The sequence below is a fragment of the Ranitomeya imitator genome, chromosome 1, assembly GCF_032444005.1.
Source record: "Ranitomeya imitator isolate aRanImi1 chromosome 1, aRanImi1.pri, whole genome shotgun sequence".
In the NCBI taxonomy this organism is placed as follows: Eukaryota; Metazoa; Chordata; class Amphibia; order Anura; family Dendrobatidae; genus Ranitomeya; species Ranitomeya imitator.
Window position 1 is genome coordinate 1,244,144 of NC_091282.1, and position 19,508 is coordinate 1,263,651.

Here is a 19,508-nt window from a genome sequence, read left to right on the forward strand (position 1 = left end):
CGGAGAGGTGACTGCTGGGAGATTATACAGCACTGGAGGATTCTGGGTGATGAGCGGAGAGGTGACTGCTGGGAGATTATACAGGACTGGAGGATTCTGGGTGATGAGCGGAGAGGTGACTGCTGGGACATTATACAGCACTGGAGGATTCTGGGTGATGAGCGGAGAGGTGACTGCTGGGACATTATACAGCACTGGAGGATTCTGGGTGATGAGCGGAGAGGTGACTGCTGGGACATTATACAGCACTGGAGGATTCTGGGTGATGAGTGGAGAGGTGACTGCTGGGACATTATACAGGACTGGAGGATTCTGGGTGATGAGCGGAGAGGTGACTGCTGGGACATTATACAGCACTGGAGGATTCTGGGTGATGAGCGGAGAGGTGACTGCTGGGAGATTATACAGGACTGGAGGATTCTGGGTGATGAGCGGAGAGGTGACTGCTGGGACATTATACAGGACTGGAGGATTCTGGGTGATGAGCGGAGAGGTGACTGCTGGGACATTATACAGGACTGGAGGATTCTGGGTGATGAGCGCAGAGGTGACTGCTGGGACATTATACAGGACTGGAGGATTCTGGGTGATGAGCGGAGAGGTGACTGCTGGGAGATTATACAGGACTGGAGGATTCTGGGTGATGAGCGGAGAGGTGACTGCTGGGAGATTATACAGGACTGGAGGATTCTGGGTGATGAGCGGAGAGGTGACTGCTGGGAGATTATACAGCACTGGAGGATTCTGGGTGATGAGCGGAGAGGTGACTGCTGGGACATTATACAGCACTGGAGGATTCTGGGTGATGAGCGGAGAGGTGACTGCTGGGACATTATACAGCACTGGAGGATTCTGGGTGATGAGCGGAGAGGTGACTGCTGGGACATTATACAGCACTGGAGGATTCTGGGTGATGAGCGGAGAGGTGACTGCTGGGACATTATACAGGACTGGAGGATTCTGGGTGATGAGCGGAGAGGTGACTGCTGGGACATTATACAGCACTGGAGGATTCTGGGTGATGAGCGGAGAGGTGACTGCTGGGACATTATACAGCACTGGAGGATTCTGGGTGATGAGCGGAGAGGTGACTGCTGGGACATTATACAGGACTGGAGGATTCTGGGTGATGAGCGGAGACGAGACTGCTGGGAGATTATACAGGACCGGAGGATTCTGGGTGATGAGAGGAGAGGAGACTGCTGGGACATTATACAGCACTGGAGGATTCTGGGTGATGAGCGGAGAGGTGACTGCTGGGACATTATACAGGACTGGAGGATTCTGGGTGATGAGCGGAGACGAGACTGCTGGGAGATTATACAGCACTGGAGGATTCTGGGTGATGAGAGGAGAGGTGACTGCTGGGACATTATACAGCACTGGAGGATTCTGGGTGATGAGAGGAGAGGTGACTGCTGGGACATTATACAGCACTGGAGGATTCTGGGTGATGAGCGGAGAGGTGACTGCTGGGAGATTATACAGCACTGGAGGATTCTGGGTGATGAGAGGAGAGGTGACTGCTGGGACATTATACAGGACTGGAGGATTCTGGGTGATGAGCGGAGACGAGACTGCTGGGAGATTATACAGCACTGGAGGATTCTGGGTGATGAGAGGAGAGGTGACTGCTGGGACATTATACAGCACTGGAGGATTCTGGGTGATGAGAGGAGAGGTGACTGCTGGGACATTATACAGCACTGGAGGATTCTGGGTGATGAGCGGAGAGGTGACTGCTGGGAGATTATACAGCACTGGAGGATTCTGGGTGATGAGCGGAGAGGTGACTGCTGGGACATTATACAGGACTGCACTGGAGGATTCTGGGTGATGAGCGGAGAGGTGACTGCTGGGACATTATACAGCACTGGAGGATTCTGGGTGATGAGCGGAGAGGTGACTGCTGGGAGATTATACAGGACTGGAGGATTCTGGGTGATGAGCGGAGAGGTGACTGCTGGGACATTATACAGGACTGGAGGATTCTGGGTGATGAGCGGAGAGGTGACTGCTGGGACATTATACAGGACTGGAGGATTCTGGGTGATGAGTGGAGAGGTGACTGCTGGGAGATTATACAGGACTGGAGGATTCTGGGTGATGAGCGGAGAGGTGACTGCTGGGACATTATACAGGACTGGAGGATTCTGGGTGATGAGCGGAGAGGTGACTGCTGGGACATTATACAGCACTGGAGGATTCTGGGTGATGAGCGGAGAGGTGACTGCTGGGACATTATACAGCACTGGAGGATTCTGGGTGATGAGCGGAGAGGAGACTGCTGGGAGATTATACAGGACTGGAGGATTCTGGGTGATGAGCGGAGAGGAGACTGCTGGGACATTATACAGGACTGGGGGATTCTGGGTGATGAGCGGAGAGGTGACTGCTGGGACATTATACAGCACTGGAGGATTCTGGGTGATGAGCGGAGAGGTGACTGCTGGGACATTATACAGCACTGGAGGATTCTGGGTGATGAGCGGAGAGGTGACTGCTGGGACATTATACAGCACTGGAGGATTCTGGGTGATGAGCGGAGAGGAGACTGCTGGGACATTATACAGCACTGGAGGATTCTGGGTGATGAGCGGAGAGGAGACTGCTGGGAGATTATACAGGACTGGAGGATTCTGGGTGATGAGCGGAGAGGTGACTGCTGGGAGATTATACAGGACTGGAGGATTCTGGGTGATGAGCGGAGAGGAGACTGCTGGGAAATTATACAGGACTGGAGGATTCTGGGTGATGAGCGGAGAGGTGACTGCTGGGAGATTATACAGCACTGGAGGATTCTGGGTGATGAGCGGAGAGGTGACTGCTGGGACATTATACAGGACTGGAGGATTCTGGGTGATGAGCGGAGAGGTGACTGCTGGGATATTATACAGGACTGGAGGATTCTGGGTGATGAGCGGAGAGGAGACTGCTGGGAAATTATACAGGACTGGAGGATTCTGGGTGATGAGCGGAGAGGTGACTGCTGGGAGATTATACAGCACTGGAGGATTCTGGGTGATGAGCGGAGAGGTGACTGCTGGGAGATTATACAGGACTGGAGGATTCTGGGTGATGAGCGGAGAGGAGACTGCTGGGAAATTATACAGGACTGGAGGATTCTGGGTGATGAGCGGAGAGGTGACTGCTGGGAGATTATACAGCACTGGAGGATTCTGGGTGATGAGCGGAGAGGTGACTGCTGGGACATTATACAGGACTGGAGGATTCTGGGTGATGAGCGGAGAGGTGACTGCTGGGACATTATACAGCACTGGAGGATTCTGGGTGATGAGCGGAGAGGTGACTGCTGGGACATTATACAGGACTGGAGGATTCTGGGTGATGAGTGGAGAGGTGACTGCTGGGAGATTATACAGGACTGGAGGATTCTGGGTGATGAGCGGAGAGGTGACTGCTGGGACATTATACAGGACTGGAGGATTCTGGGTGATGAGCGGAGAGGTGACTGCTGGGACATTATACAGGACTGGAGGATTCTGGGTGATGAGCGCAGAGGTGACTGCTGGGACATTATACAGGACTGGAGGATTCTGGGTGATGAGCGGAGAGGTGACTGCTGGGAGATTATACAGGACTGGAGGATTCTGGGTGATGAGCGGAGAGGTGACTGCTGGGACATTATACAGGACTGGAGGATTCTGGGTGATGAGCGGAGAGGTGACTGCTGGGAGATTATACAGCACTGGAGGATTCTGGGTGATGAGAGGAGAGGTGACTGCTGGGACATTATACAGCACTGGAGGATTCTGGGTGATGAGCGGAGAGGTGACTGCTGGGACATTATACAGCACTGGAGGATTCTGGGTGATGAGCGGAGAGGTGACTGCTGGGACATTATACAGGACTGGAGGATTCTGGGTGATGAGCGGAGAGGTGACTGCTGGGAGATTATACAGCACTGGAGGATTCTGGGTGATGAGCGGAGAGGTGACTGCTGGGACATTATACAGGACTGGAGGATTCTGGGTGATGAGCGGAGAGGTGACTGCTGGGAGATTATACAGCACTGGAGGATTCTGGGTGATGAGCGGAGAGGTGACTGCTGGGACATTATACAGCACTGGAGGATTCTGGGTGATGAGCGGAGAGGTGACTGCTGGGAGATTATACAGCACTGGAGGATTCTGGGTGATGAGCGGAGAGGTGACTGCTGGGACATTATACAGCACTGGAGGATTCTGGGTGATGAGCGGAGAGGTGACTGCTGGGAGATTATACAGCACTGGAGGATTCTGGGTGATGAGCGGGGAGGTGACTGCTGGGAGATTATACAGGACCGGAGGATTCTGGGTGATGAGCGGACAGGTGACTGCTGGGACATTATACAGGACCGGAGGATTCTGGGTGATGAGAGGAGAGGTGACTGCTGGGACATTATACAGCACTGGAGGATTCTGGGTGATGAGCGGAGAGGTGACTGCTGGGACATTATACAGCACTGGAGGATTCTGGGTGATGAGCGGAGAGGTGGCTGCTGGGAGATTATACAGGACTGGAGGATTCTGGGTGATGAGGGGAGAGGTGACTGCTGGGAGATTATACAGCACTGGAGGATTCTGGGTGATGAGCGGAGAGGTGACTGCTGGGAGATTATACAGCACTGGAGGATTCTGGGTGATGAGCGGAGAGGTGGCTGCTGGGACATTATACAGCACTGGAGGATTCTGGGTGATGAGCGGAGAGGTGACTGCTGGGATTTTATACAGCACTGGAGGATTCTGGGTGATGAGGGGAGAGGTGACTGCTGGGACATTATACAGCACTGGAGGATTCTGGGTGATGAGCGGAGAGGTGACTGCTGGGACATTATACAGCACTGGAGGATTCTGGGTGATGAGCGGAGAGGTGGCTGCTGGGACATTATACAGCACTGGAGGATTCTGGGTGATGAGCGGAGAGGTGACTGCTGGGACATTATACAGGACTGGAGGATTCTGGGTGATGAGGGGAGAGGTGACTGCTGGGAGATTATACAGGACTGGAGGATTCTGGGTGATGAGCGGAGAGGTGACTGCTGGGACATTATACAGCACTGGAGGATTCTGGGTGATGAGGGGAGAGGTGACTGCTGGGAGATTATACAGCACTGGAGGATTCTGGGTGATGAGCGGAGAGGTGACTGCTGGGACATTATACAGCACTGGAGGATTCTGGGTGATGAGCGGAGAGGTGGCTGCTGGGACATTATACAGCACTGGAGGATTCTGGGTGATGAGCGGAGAGGTGACTGCTGGGACATTATACAGCACTGGAGGATTCTGGGTGATGAGCGGAGAGGTGACTGCTGGGAGATTATACAGCACTGGAGGATTCTGGGTGATGAGCGGAGAGGTGACTGCTGGGACATTATACAGCACTGGAGGATTCTGGGTGATGAGCGGAGAGGTGACTGCTGGGACATTATACAGCACTGGAGGATTCTGGGTGATGAGCGGAGAGGTGACTGCTGGGACATTATACAGCACTGGAGGATTCTGGGTGATGAGCGGAGAGGTGACTGCTGGGAGATTATACAGCACTGGAGGATTCTGGGTGATGAGCGGAGAGGTGACTGCTGGGACATTATACAGCACTGGAGGATTCTGGGTGATGAGAGGAGAGGTGGCTGCTGGGACATTATACAGCACTGGAGGATTCTGGGTGATGAGGGGAGAGGTGACTGCTGGGAGATTATACAGCACTGGAGGATTCTGGGTGATGAGCGGAGAGGTGACTGCTGGGACATTATACAGCACTGGAGGATTCTGGGTGATGAGCGGAGAGGTGACTGCTGGGACATTATACAGCACTGGAGGATTCTGGGTGATGAGCGGAGAGGTGACTGCTGGGAGATTATACAGCACTGGAGGATTCTGGGTGATGAGCGGAGAGGAGACTGCTGGGAGATTATACAGCACTGGAGGATTCTGGGTGATGAGCGGAGAGGTGACTGCTGGGACATTATACAGCACTGGAGGATTCTGGGTGATGAGGGGAGAGGTGACTGCTGGGACATTATACAGCACTGGAGGATTCTGGGTGATGAGCGGAGAGGTGACTGCTGGGAGATTATACAGCACTGGAGGATTCTGGGTGATGAGCGGAGAGGTGACTGCTGGGAGATTATACAGCACTGGAGGATTCTGGGTGATGAGCGGAGAGGTGGCTGCTGGGACATTATACAGCACTGGAGGATTCTGGGTGATGAGCGGAGAGGTGACTGCTGGGACATTATACAGCACTGGAGGATTCTGGGTGATGAGCGGAGAGGTGACTGCTGGGAGATTATACAGCACTGGAGGATTCTGGGTGATGAGCGGAGAGGAGACTGCTGGGAGATTATACAGCACTGGAGGATTCTGGGTGATGAGCGGAGAGGTGACTGCTGGGAGATTATACAGCACTGGAGGATTCTGGGTGATGAGCGGAGAGGTGACTGCTGGGACATTATACAGCACTGGAGGATTCTGGGTGATGAGCGGAGAGGTGACTGCTGGGACATTATACAGCACTGGAGGATTCTGGGTGATGAGCGGAGAGGTGACTGCTGGGACATTATACAGCACTGGAGGATTCTGGGTGATGAGCGGAGAGGTGACTGCTGGGAGATTATACAGCACTGGAGGATTCTGGGTGATGAGCGGAGAGGTGACTGCTGGGACATTATACAGCACTGGAGGATTCTGGGTGATGAGCGGAGAGGTGACTGCTGGGACATTATACAGCACTGGAGGATTCTGGGTGATGAGCGGAGAGGTGACTGCTGGGACATTATACAGCACTGGAGGATTCTGGGTGATGAGCGGAGAGGTGACTGCTGGGAGATTATACAGCACTGGAGGATTCTGGGTGATGAGCGGAGAGGTGACTGCTGGGACATTATACAGCACTGGAGGATTCTGGGTGCTGAGCGGAGAGGTGACTGCTGGGAGATTATACAGGACTGGAGGATTCTGGGTGATGAGCGGAGAGGAGACTGCTGGGACATTATACAGGACTGGAGGATTCTGGGTGATGAGCGGAGAGGTGACTGCTGGGACATTATACAGCACTGGAGGATTCTGGGTGATGAGCGGAGAGGTGACTGCTGGGAGATTATACAGCACTGGAGGATTCTGGGTGATGAGCGGAGAGGTGACTGCTGGGACATTATACAGCACTGGAGGATTCTGGGTGGTGAGCGGAGAGGTGACTGCTGGGACATTATACAGGACTGGAGGATTCTGGGTGATGAGCGGAGAGGAGACTGCTGGGACATTATACAGGACTGGAGGATTCTGGGTGATGAGCGGAGAGGTGACTGCTGGGAGATTATACAGCACTGGAGGATTCTGGGTGATGAGCGGAGAGGTGACTGCTGGGACATTATACAGGACTGGAGGATTCTGGGTGATGAGCGGAGAGGTGACTGCTGGGACATTATACAGCACTGGAGGATTCTGGGTGATGAGCGGAGAGGTGACTGCTGGGACATTATACAGCACTGGAGGATTCTGGGTGATGAGCGGAGAGGTGACTGCTGGGACATTATACAGGACTGGAGGATTCTGGGTGATGAGCGGAGAGGTGACTGCTGGGATATTATACAGCACTGGAGGATTCTGGGTGATGAGCGGAGAGGTGACTGCTGGGACATTATACAGCACTGGAGGATTCTGGGTGATGAGCGGAGAGGTGACTGCTGGGAGATTATACAGGACTGGAGGATTCTGGGTGATGAGCGGAGAGGTGACTGCTGGGAGATTATACAGCACTGGAGGATTCTGGGTGATGAGCGGAGAGGTGACTGCTGGGACATTATACAGCACTGGAGGATTCTGGGTGATGAGCGGAGAGGTGACTGCTGGGAGATTATACAGCACTGGAGGATTCTGGGTGATGAGCGGAGAGGTGACTGCTGGGACATTATACAGCACTGGAGGATTCTGGGTGATGAGCGGAGAGGTGACTGCTGGGACATTATACAGCACTGGAGGATTCTGGGTGATGAGCGGAGAGGTGACTGCTGGGACATTATACAGCACTGGAGGATTCTGGGTGATGAGCGGAGAGGTGACTGCTGGGAGATTATACAGCACTGGAGGATTCTGGGTGATGAGCGGAGAGGTGACTGCTGGGACATTATACAGCACTGGAGGATTCTGGGTGATGAGCGGAGAGGTGACTGCTGGGACATTATACAGCACTGGAGGATTCTGGGTGATGAGCGGAGAGGTGACTGCTGGGACATTATACAGGACAGGAGGATTCTGGGTGATGAGCGGAGAGGTGACTGCTGGGAGATTATACAGCACTGGAGGATTCTGGGTGATGAGCGGAGAGGTGACTGCTGGGAGATTATACAGCACTGGAGGATTCTGGGTGATGAGCGGAGAGGTGACTGCTGGGAGATTATACAGCACTGGAGGATTCTGGGTGATGAGCGGAGAGGTGACTGCTGGGACATTATACAGCACTGGAGGATTCTGGGTGATGAGCGGAGAGGTGACTGCTGGGAGATTATACAGCACTGGAGGATTCTGGGTGATGAGCGGAGAGGTGACTGCTGGGACATTATACAGGACTGGAGGATTCTGGGTGATGAGCGGAGAGGTGACTGCTGGGACATTATACAGCACTGGAGGATTCTGGGTGATGAGCGGAGAGGTGACTGCTGGGAGATTATACAGCACTGGAGGATTCTGGGTGATGAGCGGAGAGGTGACTGCTGGGACATTATACAGCACTGGAGGATTCTGGGTGATGAGCGGAGAGGAGACTGCTGGGAGATTATACAGCACTGGAGGATTCTGGGTGATGGGCGGAGAGGTGACTGCTGGGAGATTATACAGGACTGGAGGATTCTGGGTGATGAGCGGAGAGGTGACTGCTGGGAGATTATACAGGACTGGAGGATTCTGGGTGATGAGCGGAGAGGTGACTGCTGGGACATTATACAGCACTGGAGGATTCTGGGTGATGGGCGGAGAGGTGACTGCTGGGAGATTATACAGCACTGGAGGATTCTGGGTGATGAGCGGAGAGGAGACTGCTGGGAGATTATACAGCACTGGAGGATTCTGGGTGATGAGCGGAGAGGAGACTGCTGGGAGATTATACAGCACTGGAGGATTCTGGGTGATGAGCGGAGAGGAGACTGCTGGGAGATTATACAGGACTGGAGGATTCTGGGTGATGAGCGGAGAGGAGACTGCTGGGAGATTATACAGCACTGGAGGATTCTGGGTGATGAGCGGAGAGGTGACTGCTGGGAGATTATACAGCACTGGAGGATTCTGGGTGATGAGCGGAGAGGAGACTGCTGGGACATTATACAGCACTGGAGGATTCTGGGTGATGAGCGGAGAGGAGACTGCTGGGAGATTATACAGGACTGGAGGATTCTGGGTGATGAGCGGAGAGGTGACTGCTGGGAGATTATACAGCACTGGAGGATTCTGGGTGATGAGCGGAGAGGAGACTGCTGGGAGATTATACAGGACTGGAGGATTCTGGGTGATGAGCGGAGAGGAGACTGCTGGGAGATTATACAGGACTGGAGGATTCTGGGTGATGAGCGGAGAGGAGACTGCTGGGAGATTATACAGCAGTGGAGGATTCTGGGTGATGAGCGGAGAGGTGACTGCTGGGACATTATACAGGACTGGAGGATTCTGGGTGATGAGCGGAGAGGAGACTGCTGGGACATTATACAGCACTGGAGGATTCTGGGTGATGAGCGGAGAGGTGACTGCTGGGAGATTATACAGCACTGGAGGATTCTGGGTGATGAGCGGAGAGGAGACTGCTGGGAGATTATACAGCACTGGAGGATTCTGGGTGATGAGCGGAGAGGAGACTGCTGGGAGATTATATAGGACTGGAGGATTCTGGGTGATGAGCGGAGAGGAGACTGCTGGGATATTATACAGGACTGGAGGATTCTGGGTGATGAGCGGAGAGGAGACTGCTGGGACATTATACAGCACTGGAGGATTCTGGGTGATGAGCGGAGAGGTGACTGCTGGGAGATTATACAGGAGTGGAGGCTTCTGGGTGATGAGCGGAGAGGTGACTGCTGGGAGATTATACAGCACTGGAGGATTCTGGGTGATGAGCGGAGAGGAGACTGCTGGGACATTATACAGCACTGGAGGATTCTGGGTGATGAGCGGAGAGGAGACTGCTGGGACATTATACAGGACTGGAGGATTCTGGGTGATGAGCGGAGAGGTGACTGCTGGGACATTATACAGGACTGGAGGATTCTGGGTGATGAGCGGAGAGGTGACTGCTGGGACATTATACAGGACTGGAGGATTCTGGGTGATGAGCGGAGAGGAGACTGCTGGGACATTATACAGCACTGGAGGATTCTGGGTGATGAGCGGAGAGGAGACTGCTGGGACATTATACAGGACTGGAGGATTCTGGGTGATGAGCGGAGAGGTGACTGCTGGGACATTATACAGGACTGGAGGATTCTGGGTGATGAGCGGAGAGGTGACTGCTGGGACATTATACAGCACCGGAGGATTCTGGGTGATGAGCGGAGAGGTGACTGCTGGGACATTATACAGCACTGGAGGATTCTGGGTGATGAGCGGAGAGGTGACTGCTGGGAGATTATACAGCACTGGAGGATTCTGGGTGATGAGCGGAGAGGTGACTGCTGGGACATTATACAGCACTGGAGGATTCTGGGTGATGAGCGGAGAGGTGACTGCTGGGACATTATACAGGACTGGAGGATTCTGGGTGATGAGCGGAGAGGTGACTGCTGGGAGATTATACAGCACTGGAGGATTCTGGGTGATGAGCGGAGAGGTGACTGCTGGGACATTATACAGGACTGGAGGATTCTGGGTGATGAGCGGAGAGGTGACTGCTGGGACATTATACAGCACTGGAGGATTCTGGGTGATGAGCGGAGAGGTGACTGCTGGGACATTATACAGCACTGGAGGATTCTGGGTGATGAGCGGAGAGGTGACTGCTGGGAGATTATACAGCACTGGAGGATTCTGGGTGATGAGCGGAGAGGTGACTGCTGGGACATTATACAGCACTGGAGGATTCTGGGTGATGAGCGGAGAGGTGACTGCTGGGACATTATACAGGACTGGAGGATTCTGGGTGATGAGCGGAGAGGTGACTGCTGGGAGATTATACAGCACTGGAGGATTCTGGGTGATGAGCGGAGAGGTGACTGCTGGGACATTATACAGGACTGGAGGATTCTGGGTGATGAGCGGAGAGGTGACTGCTGGGAGATTATACAGCACTGGAGGATTCTGGGTGATGAGCGGAGAGGTGACTGCTGGGAGATTATACAGGACTGGAGGATTCTGGGTGATGAGCGGAGAGGAGACTGCTGGGACATTATACAGCACTGGAGGATTCTGGGTGATGGGCGGAGAGGTGACTGCTGGGACATTATACAGCACTGGAGGATTCTGGGTGATGAGCGGAGAGGAGACTGCTGGGACATTATACAGCACTGGAGGATTCTGGGTGATGAGCGGAGAGGTGACTGCTGGGAGATTATACAGGACTGGAGGATTCTGGGTGATGAGCGGAGAGGAGACTGCTGGGAGATTATACAGCACTGGAGGATTCTGGGTGATGAGCGGAGAGGTGACTGCTGGGAGATTATACAGCACTGGAGGATTCTGGGTGATGAGGGGAGAGGTGACTGCTGGGAGATTATACAGCACTGGAGGATTCTGGGTGATGAGCGGAGAGGTGACTGCTGGGAGATTATACAGCACTGGAGGATTCTGGGTGATGAGCGGAGAGGTGACTGCTGGGACATTATACAGCACTGGAGGATTCTGGGTGATGAGGGGAGAGGTGACTGCTGGGAGATTATACAGCACTGGAGGATTCTGGGTGATGAGGGGAGAGGTGACTGCTGGGAGATTATACAGCACTGGAGGATTCTGGGTGATGAGCGGAGAGGTGACTGCTGGGAGATTATACAGCACTGGAGGATTCTGGGTGATGAGCGGAGAGGTGACTGCTGGGAGATTATACAGCACTGGAGGATTCTGGGTGATGAGGGGAGAGGTGACTGCTGGGAGATTATACAGCACTGGAGGATTCTGGGTGATGAGCGGAGAGGTGACTGCTGGGAGATTATACAGCACTGGAGGATTCTGGGTGATGAGGGGAGAGGTGACTGCTGGGAGATTATACAGCACTGGAGGATTCTGGGTGATGAGGGGAGAGGTGACTGCTGGGAGATTATACAGCACTGGAGGATTCTGGGTGATGAGCGGAGAGGTGACTGCTGGGAGATTATACAGCACTGGAGGATTCTGGGTGGTGAGCGGGGAGGTGACTGCTGGGACATTATACAGCACTGGAGGATTCTGGGTGATGAGCGGAGAGGTGACTGCTGGGACATTATACAGCACTGGAGGATTCTGGGTGATGAGCGGAGAGGTGACTGCTGGGAGATTATACAGCACTGGAGGATTCTGGGTGATGAGCGGAGAGGTGACTGCTGGGAGATTATACAGCACTGGAGGATTCTGGGTGATGAGCGGAGAGGTGACTGCTGGGAGATTATACAGGACTGGAGGATTCTGGGTGATGAGCGGAGAGGAGACTGCTGGGACATTATACAGCACTGGAGGATTCTGGGTGATGGGCGGAGAGGTGACTGCTGGGACATTATACAGCACTGGAGGATTCTGGGTGATGAGCGGAGAGGTGACTGCTGGGAGATTATACAGGACTGGAGGATTCTGGGTGATGAGCGGAGAGGAGACTGCTGGGACATTATACAGCACTGGAGGATTCTGGGTGATGAGCGGAGAGGTGACTGCTGGGAGATTATACAGGACTGGAGGATTCTGGGTGATGAGCGGAGAGGAGACTGCTGGGAGATTATACAGCACTGGAGGATTCTGGGTGATGAGCGGAGAGGTGACTGCTGGGAGATTATACAGCACTGGAGGATTCTGGGTGATGAGCGGAGAGGTGACTGCTGGGAGATTATACAGCACTGGAGGATTCTGGGTGATGAGCGGAGAGGTGACTGCTGGGAGATTATACAGCACTGGAGGATTCTGGGTGATGAGCGGAGAGGTGACTGCTGGGAGATTATACAGGACTGGAGGATTCTGGGTGATGAGCGGAGAGGTGACTGCTGGGAGATTATACAGGACTGGAGGATTCTGGGTGATGAGCGGAGAGGAGACTGCTGGGACATTATACAGCACTGGAGGATTCTGGGTGATGAGCGGAGAGGTGACTGCTGGGAGATTATACAGCACTGGAGGATTCTGGGTGATGAGAGGAGAGGTGACTGCTGGGACATTATACAGGACTGGAGGATTCTGGGTGATGAGCGGAGAGGTGACTGCTGGGACATTATACAGCACTGGAGGATTCTGGGTGATGAGCGGAGAGGTGACTGCTGGGAGATTATACAGCACTGGAGGATTCTGGGTGATGAGCGGAGAGGTGACTGCTGGGACATTATACAGGACTGGAGGATTCTGGGTGATGAGCGGAGAGGTGACTGCTGGGACATTATACAGGACTGGAGGATTCTGGGTGATGAGCGGAGAGGTGACTGCTGGGAGATTATACAGCACTGGAGGATTCTGGGTGATGAGCGGAGAGGTGACTGCTGGGACATTATACAGGACTGGAGGATTCTGGGTGATGAGCGGAGAGGTGACTGCTGGGACATTATACAGCACTGGAGGATTCTGGGTGATGAGCGGAGAGGTGACTGCTGGGAGATTATACAGCACTGGAGGATTCTGGGTGATGAGCGGAGAGGTGACTGCTGGGAGATTATACAGGACTGGAGGATTCTGGGTGATGAGCGGAGAGGTGACTGCTGGGAGATTATACAGCACTGGAGGATTCTGGGTGGTGAGCGGAGAGGTGACTGCTGGGAGATTATACAGGACTGGAGGATTCTGGGTGATGAGCGGAGAGGTGACTGCTGGGAGATTATACAGGACTGGAGGATTCTGGGTGATGAGCGGAGAGGTGACTGCTGGGACATTATACAGCACTGGAGGATTCTGGGTGATGAGCGGAGAGGTGACTGCTGGGAGATTATACAGCACTGGAGGATTCTGGGTGATGAGAGGAGAGGTGACTGCTGGGACATTATACAGGACTGGAGGATTCTGGGTGATGAGCGGAGAGGAGACTGCTGGGACATTATACAGCACTGGAGGATTCTGGGTGATGAGCGGAGAGGTGACTGCTGGGAGATTATACAGCACTGGAGGATTCTGGGTGATGAGCGGAGAGGTGACTGCTGGGACATTATACAGGACTGGAGGATTCTGGGTGATGAGCGGAGAGGTGACTGCTGGGACATTATACAGGACTGGAGGATTCTGGGTGATGAGCGGAGAGGTGACTGCTGGGAGATTATACAGGACTGGAGGATTCTGGGTGCTGAGCGGAGAGGTGACTGCTGGGACATTATACAGCACTGGAGGATTCTGGGTGATGAGCGGAGAGGTGACTGCTGGGACATTATACAGGACTGGAGGATTCTGGGTGATGAGCGGAGAGGTGACTGCTGGGACATTATACAGGACTGGAGGATTCTGGGTGATGAGCGGAGAGGTGACTGCTGGGAGATTATACAGCACTGGAGGATTCTGGGTGATGAGCGGAGAGGTGACTGCTGGGAGATTATACAGCACTGGAGGATTCTGGGTGATGAGCGGAGAGGTGACTGCTGGGAGATTATACAGCACTGGAGGATTCTGGGTGATGAGCGGAGAGGTGACTGCTGGGACATTATACAGCACTGGAGGATTCTGGGTGATGAGCGGAGAGGAGACTGCTGGGACATTATACAGGACTGGAGGATTCTGGGTGATGAGGGGAGAGGTGACTGCTGGGACATTATACAGCACTGGAGGATTCTGGGTGATGAGGGGAGAGGTGACTGCTGGGACATTATACAGGACTGGAGGATTCTGGGTGATGAGCGGAGAGGTGACTGCTGGGACATTATACAGGACTGGAGGATTCTGGGTGATGAGCGGAGAGGTGACTGCTGGGAGATTATACAGCACTGGAGGATTCTGGGTGATGAGCGGAGAGGTGACTGCTGGGACATTATACAGCACTGGAGGATTCTGGGTGATGAGGGGAGAGGTGACTGCTGGGACATTATACAGCACTGGAGGATTCTGGGTGATGAGGGGAGAGGTGACTGCTGGGAGATTATACAGGACTGGAGGATTCTGGGTGATGAGCGGAGAGGTGACTGCTGGGAGATTATACAGGACTGGAGGATTCTGGGTGATGAGCGGAGAGGTGACTGCTGGGAGATTATACAGCACTGGAGGATTCTGGGTGATGAGCGGAGAGGTGACTGCTGGGACATTATACAGCGCTGGAGGATTCTGGGTGATGAGCAGAGAGGTGACTGCTGGGAGATTATACAGGACTGGAGGATTCTGGGTGATGAGCGGAGAGGTGACTGCTGGGACATTATACAGCACTGGAGGATTCTGGGTGATGAGCGGAGAGGTGACTGCTGGGAGATTATACAGCACTGGAGGATTCTGGGTGATGAGCGGAGAGGTGACTGCTGGGACATTATACAGCACTGGAGGATTCTGGGTGATGAGCGGAGAGGTGACTGCTGGGAGATTATACAGCACTGGAGGATTCTGGGTGATGAGCGGAGAGGTGACTGCTGGGAGATTATACAGCACTGGAGGATTCTGGGTGATGAGCGGAGAGGTGACTGCTGGGAGATTATACAGGACTGGAGGATTCTGGGTGATGAGCGGAGAGGAGACTGCTGGGAGATTATACAGCACTGGAGGATTCTGGGTGATGAGCGGAGAGGTGACTGCTGGGAGATTATACAGCACTGGAGGATTCTGGGTGATGAGCGGAGAGGTGACTGCTGGGACATTATACAGCACTGGAGGATTCTGGGTGATGACGGTGTGGCTGTTGTCAGGTTCCTATAAGGTGTCAGGACCTCGCTGTCTATCTCTCCGTGGAGGAGTGGGAGTATCTAGAAGGACACCAGGATCGGTACCAGGATGTGATGATGGAGGAGCTCCGGCCTCTGACACCACGAGGTGAGAGGAAACCTTCCCCTGACATCACATTGTCTCTTCAGCGTTGGTCGGTTGCTATTAGTGCTGCAGCCACAGATGTTTCTGTTCTGTGGTCACCGACTACTACTCCCATCATCTCATCATCACATGTCACAATCTATTCCATCACTGTGCGTCTCCTACAGATGGATCCAGGAGGAGGAATCCACCAGAGAGATCTCCCCGTCCTCTGTATCCCCCGGACTGTCCGGAGGAGAATCCCAACATCCCGGAGGATCATCAGGTAGACGGTGCTGAGCCCTGTACCGGATCTGTATACGGGGGACATTTCTGATCGAGGTCACAGATGTCACAGATTGTGGTGGTTTCTTTTATTATTATTTATTTCTATAGCACCATTGATTCCATGGTCTGTACATGAGGAGGGGTCACATACAAGTTACAGATATCACTTACAGTAAACTAACAATGACGGACTGATACAGAGGGGCGAGGACCCTGCCCTTGGGGGCTCACATTCTACAGGATGGTGGGGATGGAGACAGTAGGTTGGGGGTTGTAGGAGCTCCGATGTTGGTGAGGCGGTAGCTCCGGTGTTGGTGAGGAGGCAGCAGGGTCAGTGATGAGGCAGTAGCTCCGGGGTTGGTGAGGCGGTAGCTCCGGTGTTGGTGAGGCGGTAGCTCCGGAGTTGGTGAGGCGGTAGCTCCGGTGGTGGTGAGGCGGTAGCTCCGGTGGTGGTGAGGCGGTAGCTCCGGGGTTGGTGAGGCGGTAGCTCCGGGGTTGGTGAGGCGGTAGCTCCGGGGTTGGTGAGGCGGTAGCTCCGGTGTTGGTGAGGCGGTAGCTCCGGTGTTGGTGAGGCGGTAGCTCCGGTGTTGGTGAGGCGGTAGCTCCGGGGTTGGTGAGGCGGTAGCTCCGGTGTTGGTGAGGCGGTAGCTCCGGTGTTGGTGAGGCGGTAGCTCCGGTGATGGTGAGGCGGTAGCTCCGGTGTTGGTGAGGCGGTGGCTCCGGTGTTGGTGAGGCGGTGGCTCCGGTGTTGGTGAGGCGGTGGCTCCGGTGTTGGTGAGGCGGTGGCTCCGGTGTTGGTGAGGCGGTGGCTCCGGTGTTGGTGAGGCGGTGGCTCCGGTGTTGGTGAGGCGGTAGCTCCGGGGTTGGTGAGGCGGTAGCTCCGGTAGTGATGAGGCGGTAGCTCCGGTAGTGATGAGGCGGTAGCTTCGGTAGTGATGAGGCGGTAGCTTCGGTAGTGATGAGGCGGTAGCTTCGGTAGTGATGAGGCGGTAGCTTCGGTAGCCGTGAGGCGGTAGCTCCGGTGATGGTGAGGAGGCAGCGGGGTCTGTGCAGGCTGTAGGCTTTCCTGAAGAGATGGGTTTTCAGGTTCCATCTGAAGGATCTGAATGTGGTTGATAGTCGGACGTGTTGGGGCAGAGAATTCCAGAGGATGGGGGATATTCGGGAGAAGTCTTGGAGGCGGTTGGGTGAGGAGCGAATAAGTGTGGAGGAGAGAAGGAGGAGTTGGGAGGACCGGAGATCACATGAGGGAACATATCGGGAGATTAGTGGGGCATTCTTTGCGTCTGGAGGAGAGAAGGTTTTTCCACCAACATAGAGGAGGATTCTTTACTGTTAGGGCAGTGAGAATCTGGAATTGCTTGCCTGAGGAGGTGGTGATGGCGAACTCAGTCGAGGGGTTCAAGAGAGGCCTGGATGTCTTCCTGGAGCAGAACAATATTGTATCATACAATTATTAGGTTCTGTAGAAGGACGTAGATCTGGGGATTTATTATGATGGAATATAGGCTGAACTGGATGGACAAATGTCTTTTTTCGGCCTTACTATGTTACTATGTTAGTTCAGAGATATATGGAGGAGACAGGTTATGGATGGCTTTGTAGGTCAGTATTAGTAGTTTGAACTGGATACGCTGAGGGAATGGGAGCTAGTGAAGAGATTTGCAGAGGAGTAGCAATGAAAGAGATGAATTAGTCGGGCAGCAGAGTTAAGGATAGACTGGAAAGGTGCAAGGGTGTTAGCAGGGAGGCCACAGAAAAGGATGTTGCAGTAGTCAAGGCGGGAGATGATGAGGGCGTGCACAAGCATTTTAGTAGATTGAGGGTTGAGGAAAGGTCGGATTCTGGAGATATTTTTGAGCTGGAGGCGACAGGAGGTGGAGAGCTTGGATGTGTGGTTGGAAGGACAGGGCAGAGTCGAAGGTTACTCCGAGGCAGCGGACTTCCGGTATGGGGGAGAGCGTGATGTCGTTAATTGCGATAGATAGGTCAGGTAAGGAAGATCTATGGGATGGAGGAAAGATGATAAGTTCAGATTTGTCCACATTGATTTTGAGGAAGTGAGAGGAGAAGAAGGAGGATATGGCTGATGGACACTCCGGGATTCTGGACAGCAGAGAGGTAATGTCTGGGCCAGAGAGGTAGTTGTGAGTGTCATCAGCATAGAGGTGGTACTGGAATCCATGGGACTTTGAGTTGTCCCAAGCCAAGTGTATAGATTGAGAATAGTAGGGGTCCTAGAACAGAGCCTTGGGGGACTCCAACAGAGAGAGGGTGGGATGAGGAGGTACTGTGGGAGACGCTGAATGTGCGGTTGGAAAGGTACGAGGAGATCCAGGATAGGGCGAGGTCTTTGATGCCAAAAGGAGGAGAGGATCTGTAGTAGGAGGCAGTGGTCAACTTTTGGTCAGGGCTGTCTCAGTTGAGTGATGGGGGCGGAAACCAGATTGTAGATTGTCGAACAACAAGTTAGATGAGAGGTGAGAGGAAAGTTCAGCATGGACGTACTGCTCCAGGAGTTTGGAAGCAGCGATATTGGTCGATAGCTGGACATAGCAGTTGGATAGGGGGTTGGCTTTTTAAGAATAGGCGTGATTGTGGCATGTTTGAAAGCAGAAGGGAAGGTACCAGAAGTTAGTGATAGGTTGAAGAGGTGGGTTAGGGACGGGATAAGAGTGTGGTGAGGTTGGGGAGGAGATGGGATGGGGTCGAGCGCACAGGTGGTGAGGTGCGATTTGGAAAGGAGACAATTAAGCCCCTCTTCAGTGATGTTGGATAGGGAGGTTATGGGGTTTGGGCATTGGTGTGGTATACAAAGGGCTTGTGGTGGTTGAACAATGAAGACTTGCCTTGTCTGGTCGATCTTATTTTTAAAGTGTGTGGCAAAGTCCTCAGCAGAGATGAGGGAGGTTGGAGGGGGCAGTGGGGGGTGGAGGAGGGAGTTAAAGGTTTTGAATAACTGGTAGGGGTTGTAGGACAGGGAAGATACGAGGGATGTGAAGTAGGCCTGTTTAGCAGAGGTGAGAGCAGATTTAAAGGCGAGTGTTGCCTGTTTGAATGCAGTGAAGTCGTCTTGCGAATTTGTTTTCTTCCAACGTCACTCTGCAACCCTGGACACTTGCCGGAGCTTTTTAGTGGTGTTATTGTGCCAGGGTTGTCTATTGATAC

At 53.6% G+C, this 19,508-nt stretch overlaps 1 protein-coding gene across 1 annotated transcript in view; it reads left to right on the top strand.

The window, feature by feature from the left end:
* The window catches only part of LOC138657667 (zinc finger protein 271-like), a 121,907-nt gene that overhangs the window by 75,151 nt on the left and 27,248 nt on the right, over positions 1 to 19,508 (top strand). Inside the window, exons 4-5 of the mRNA XM_069745381.1 lie at positions 15,953 to 16,076; positions 16,241 to 16,338. Of these exons, the coding sequence (XP_069601482.1) occupies positions 15,953 to 16,076; positions 16,241 to 16,338 (222 nt within the window). The remainder of the gene's footprint in view (positions 1 to 15,952; positions 16,077 to 16,240; positions 16,339 to 19,508) is intronic.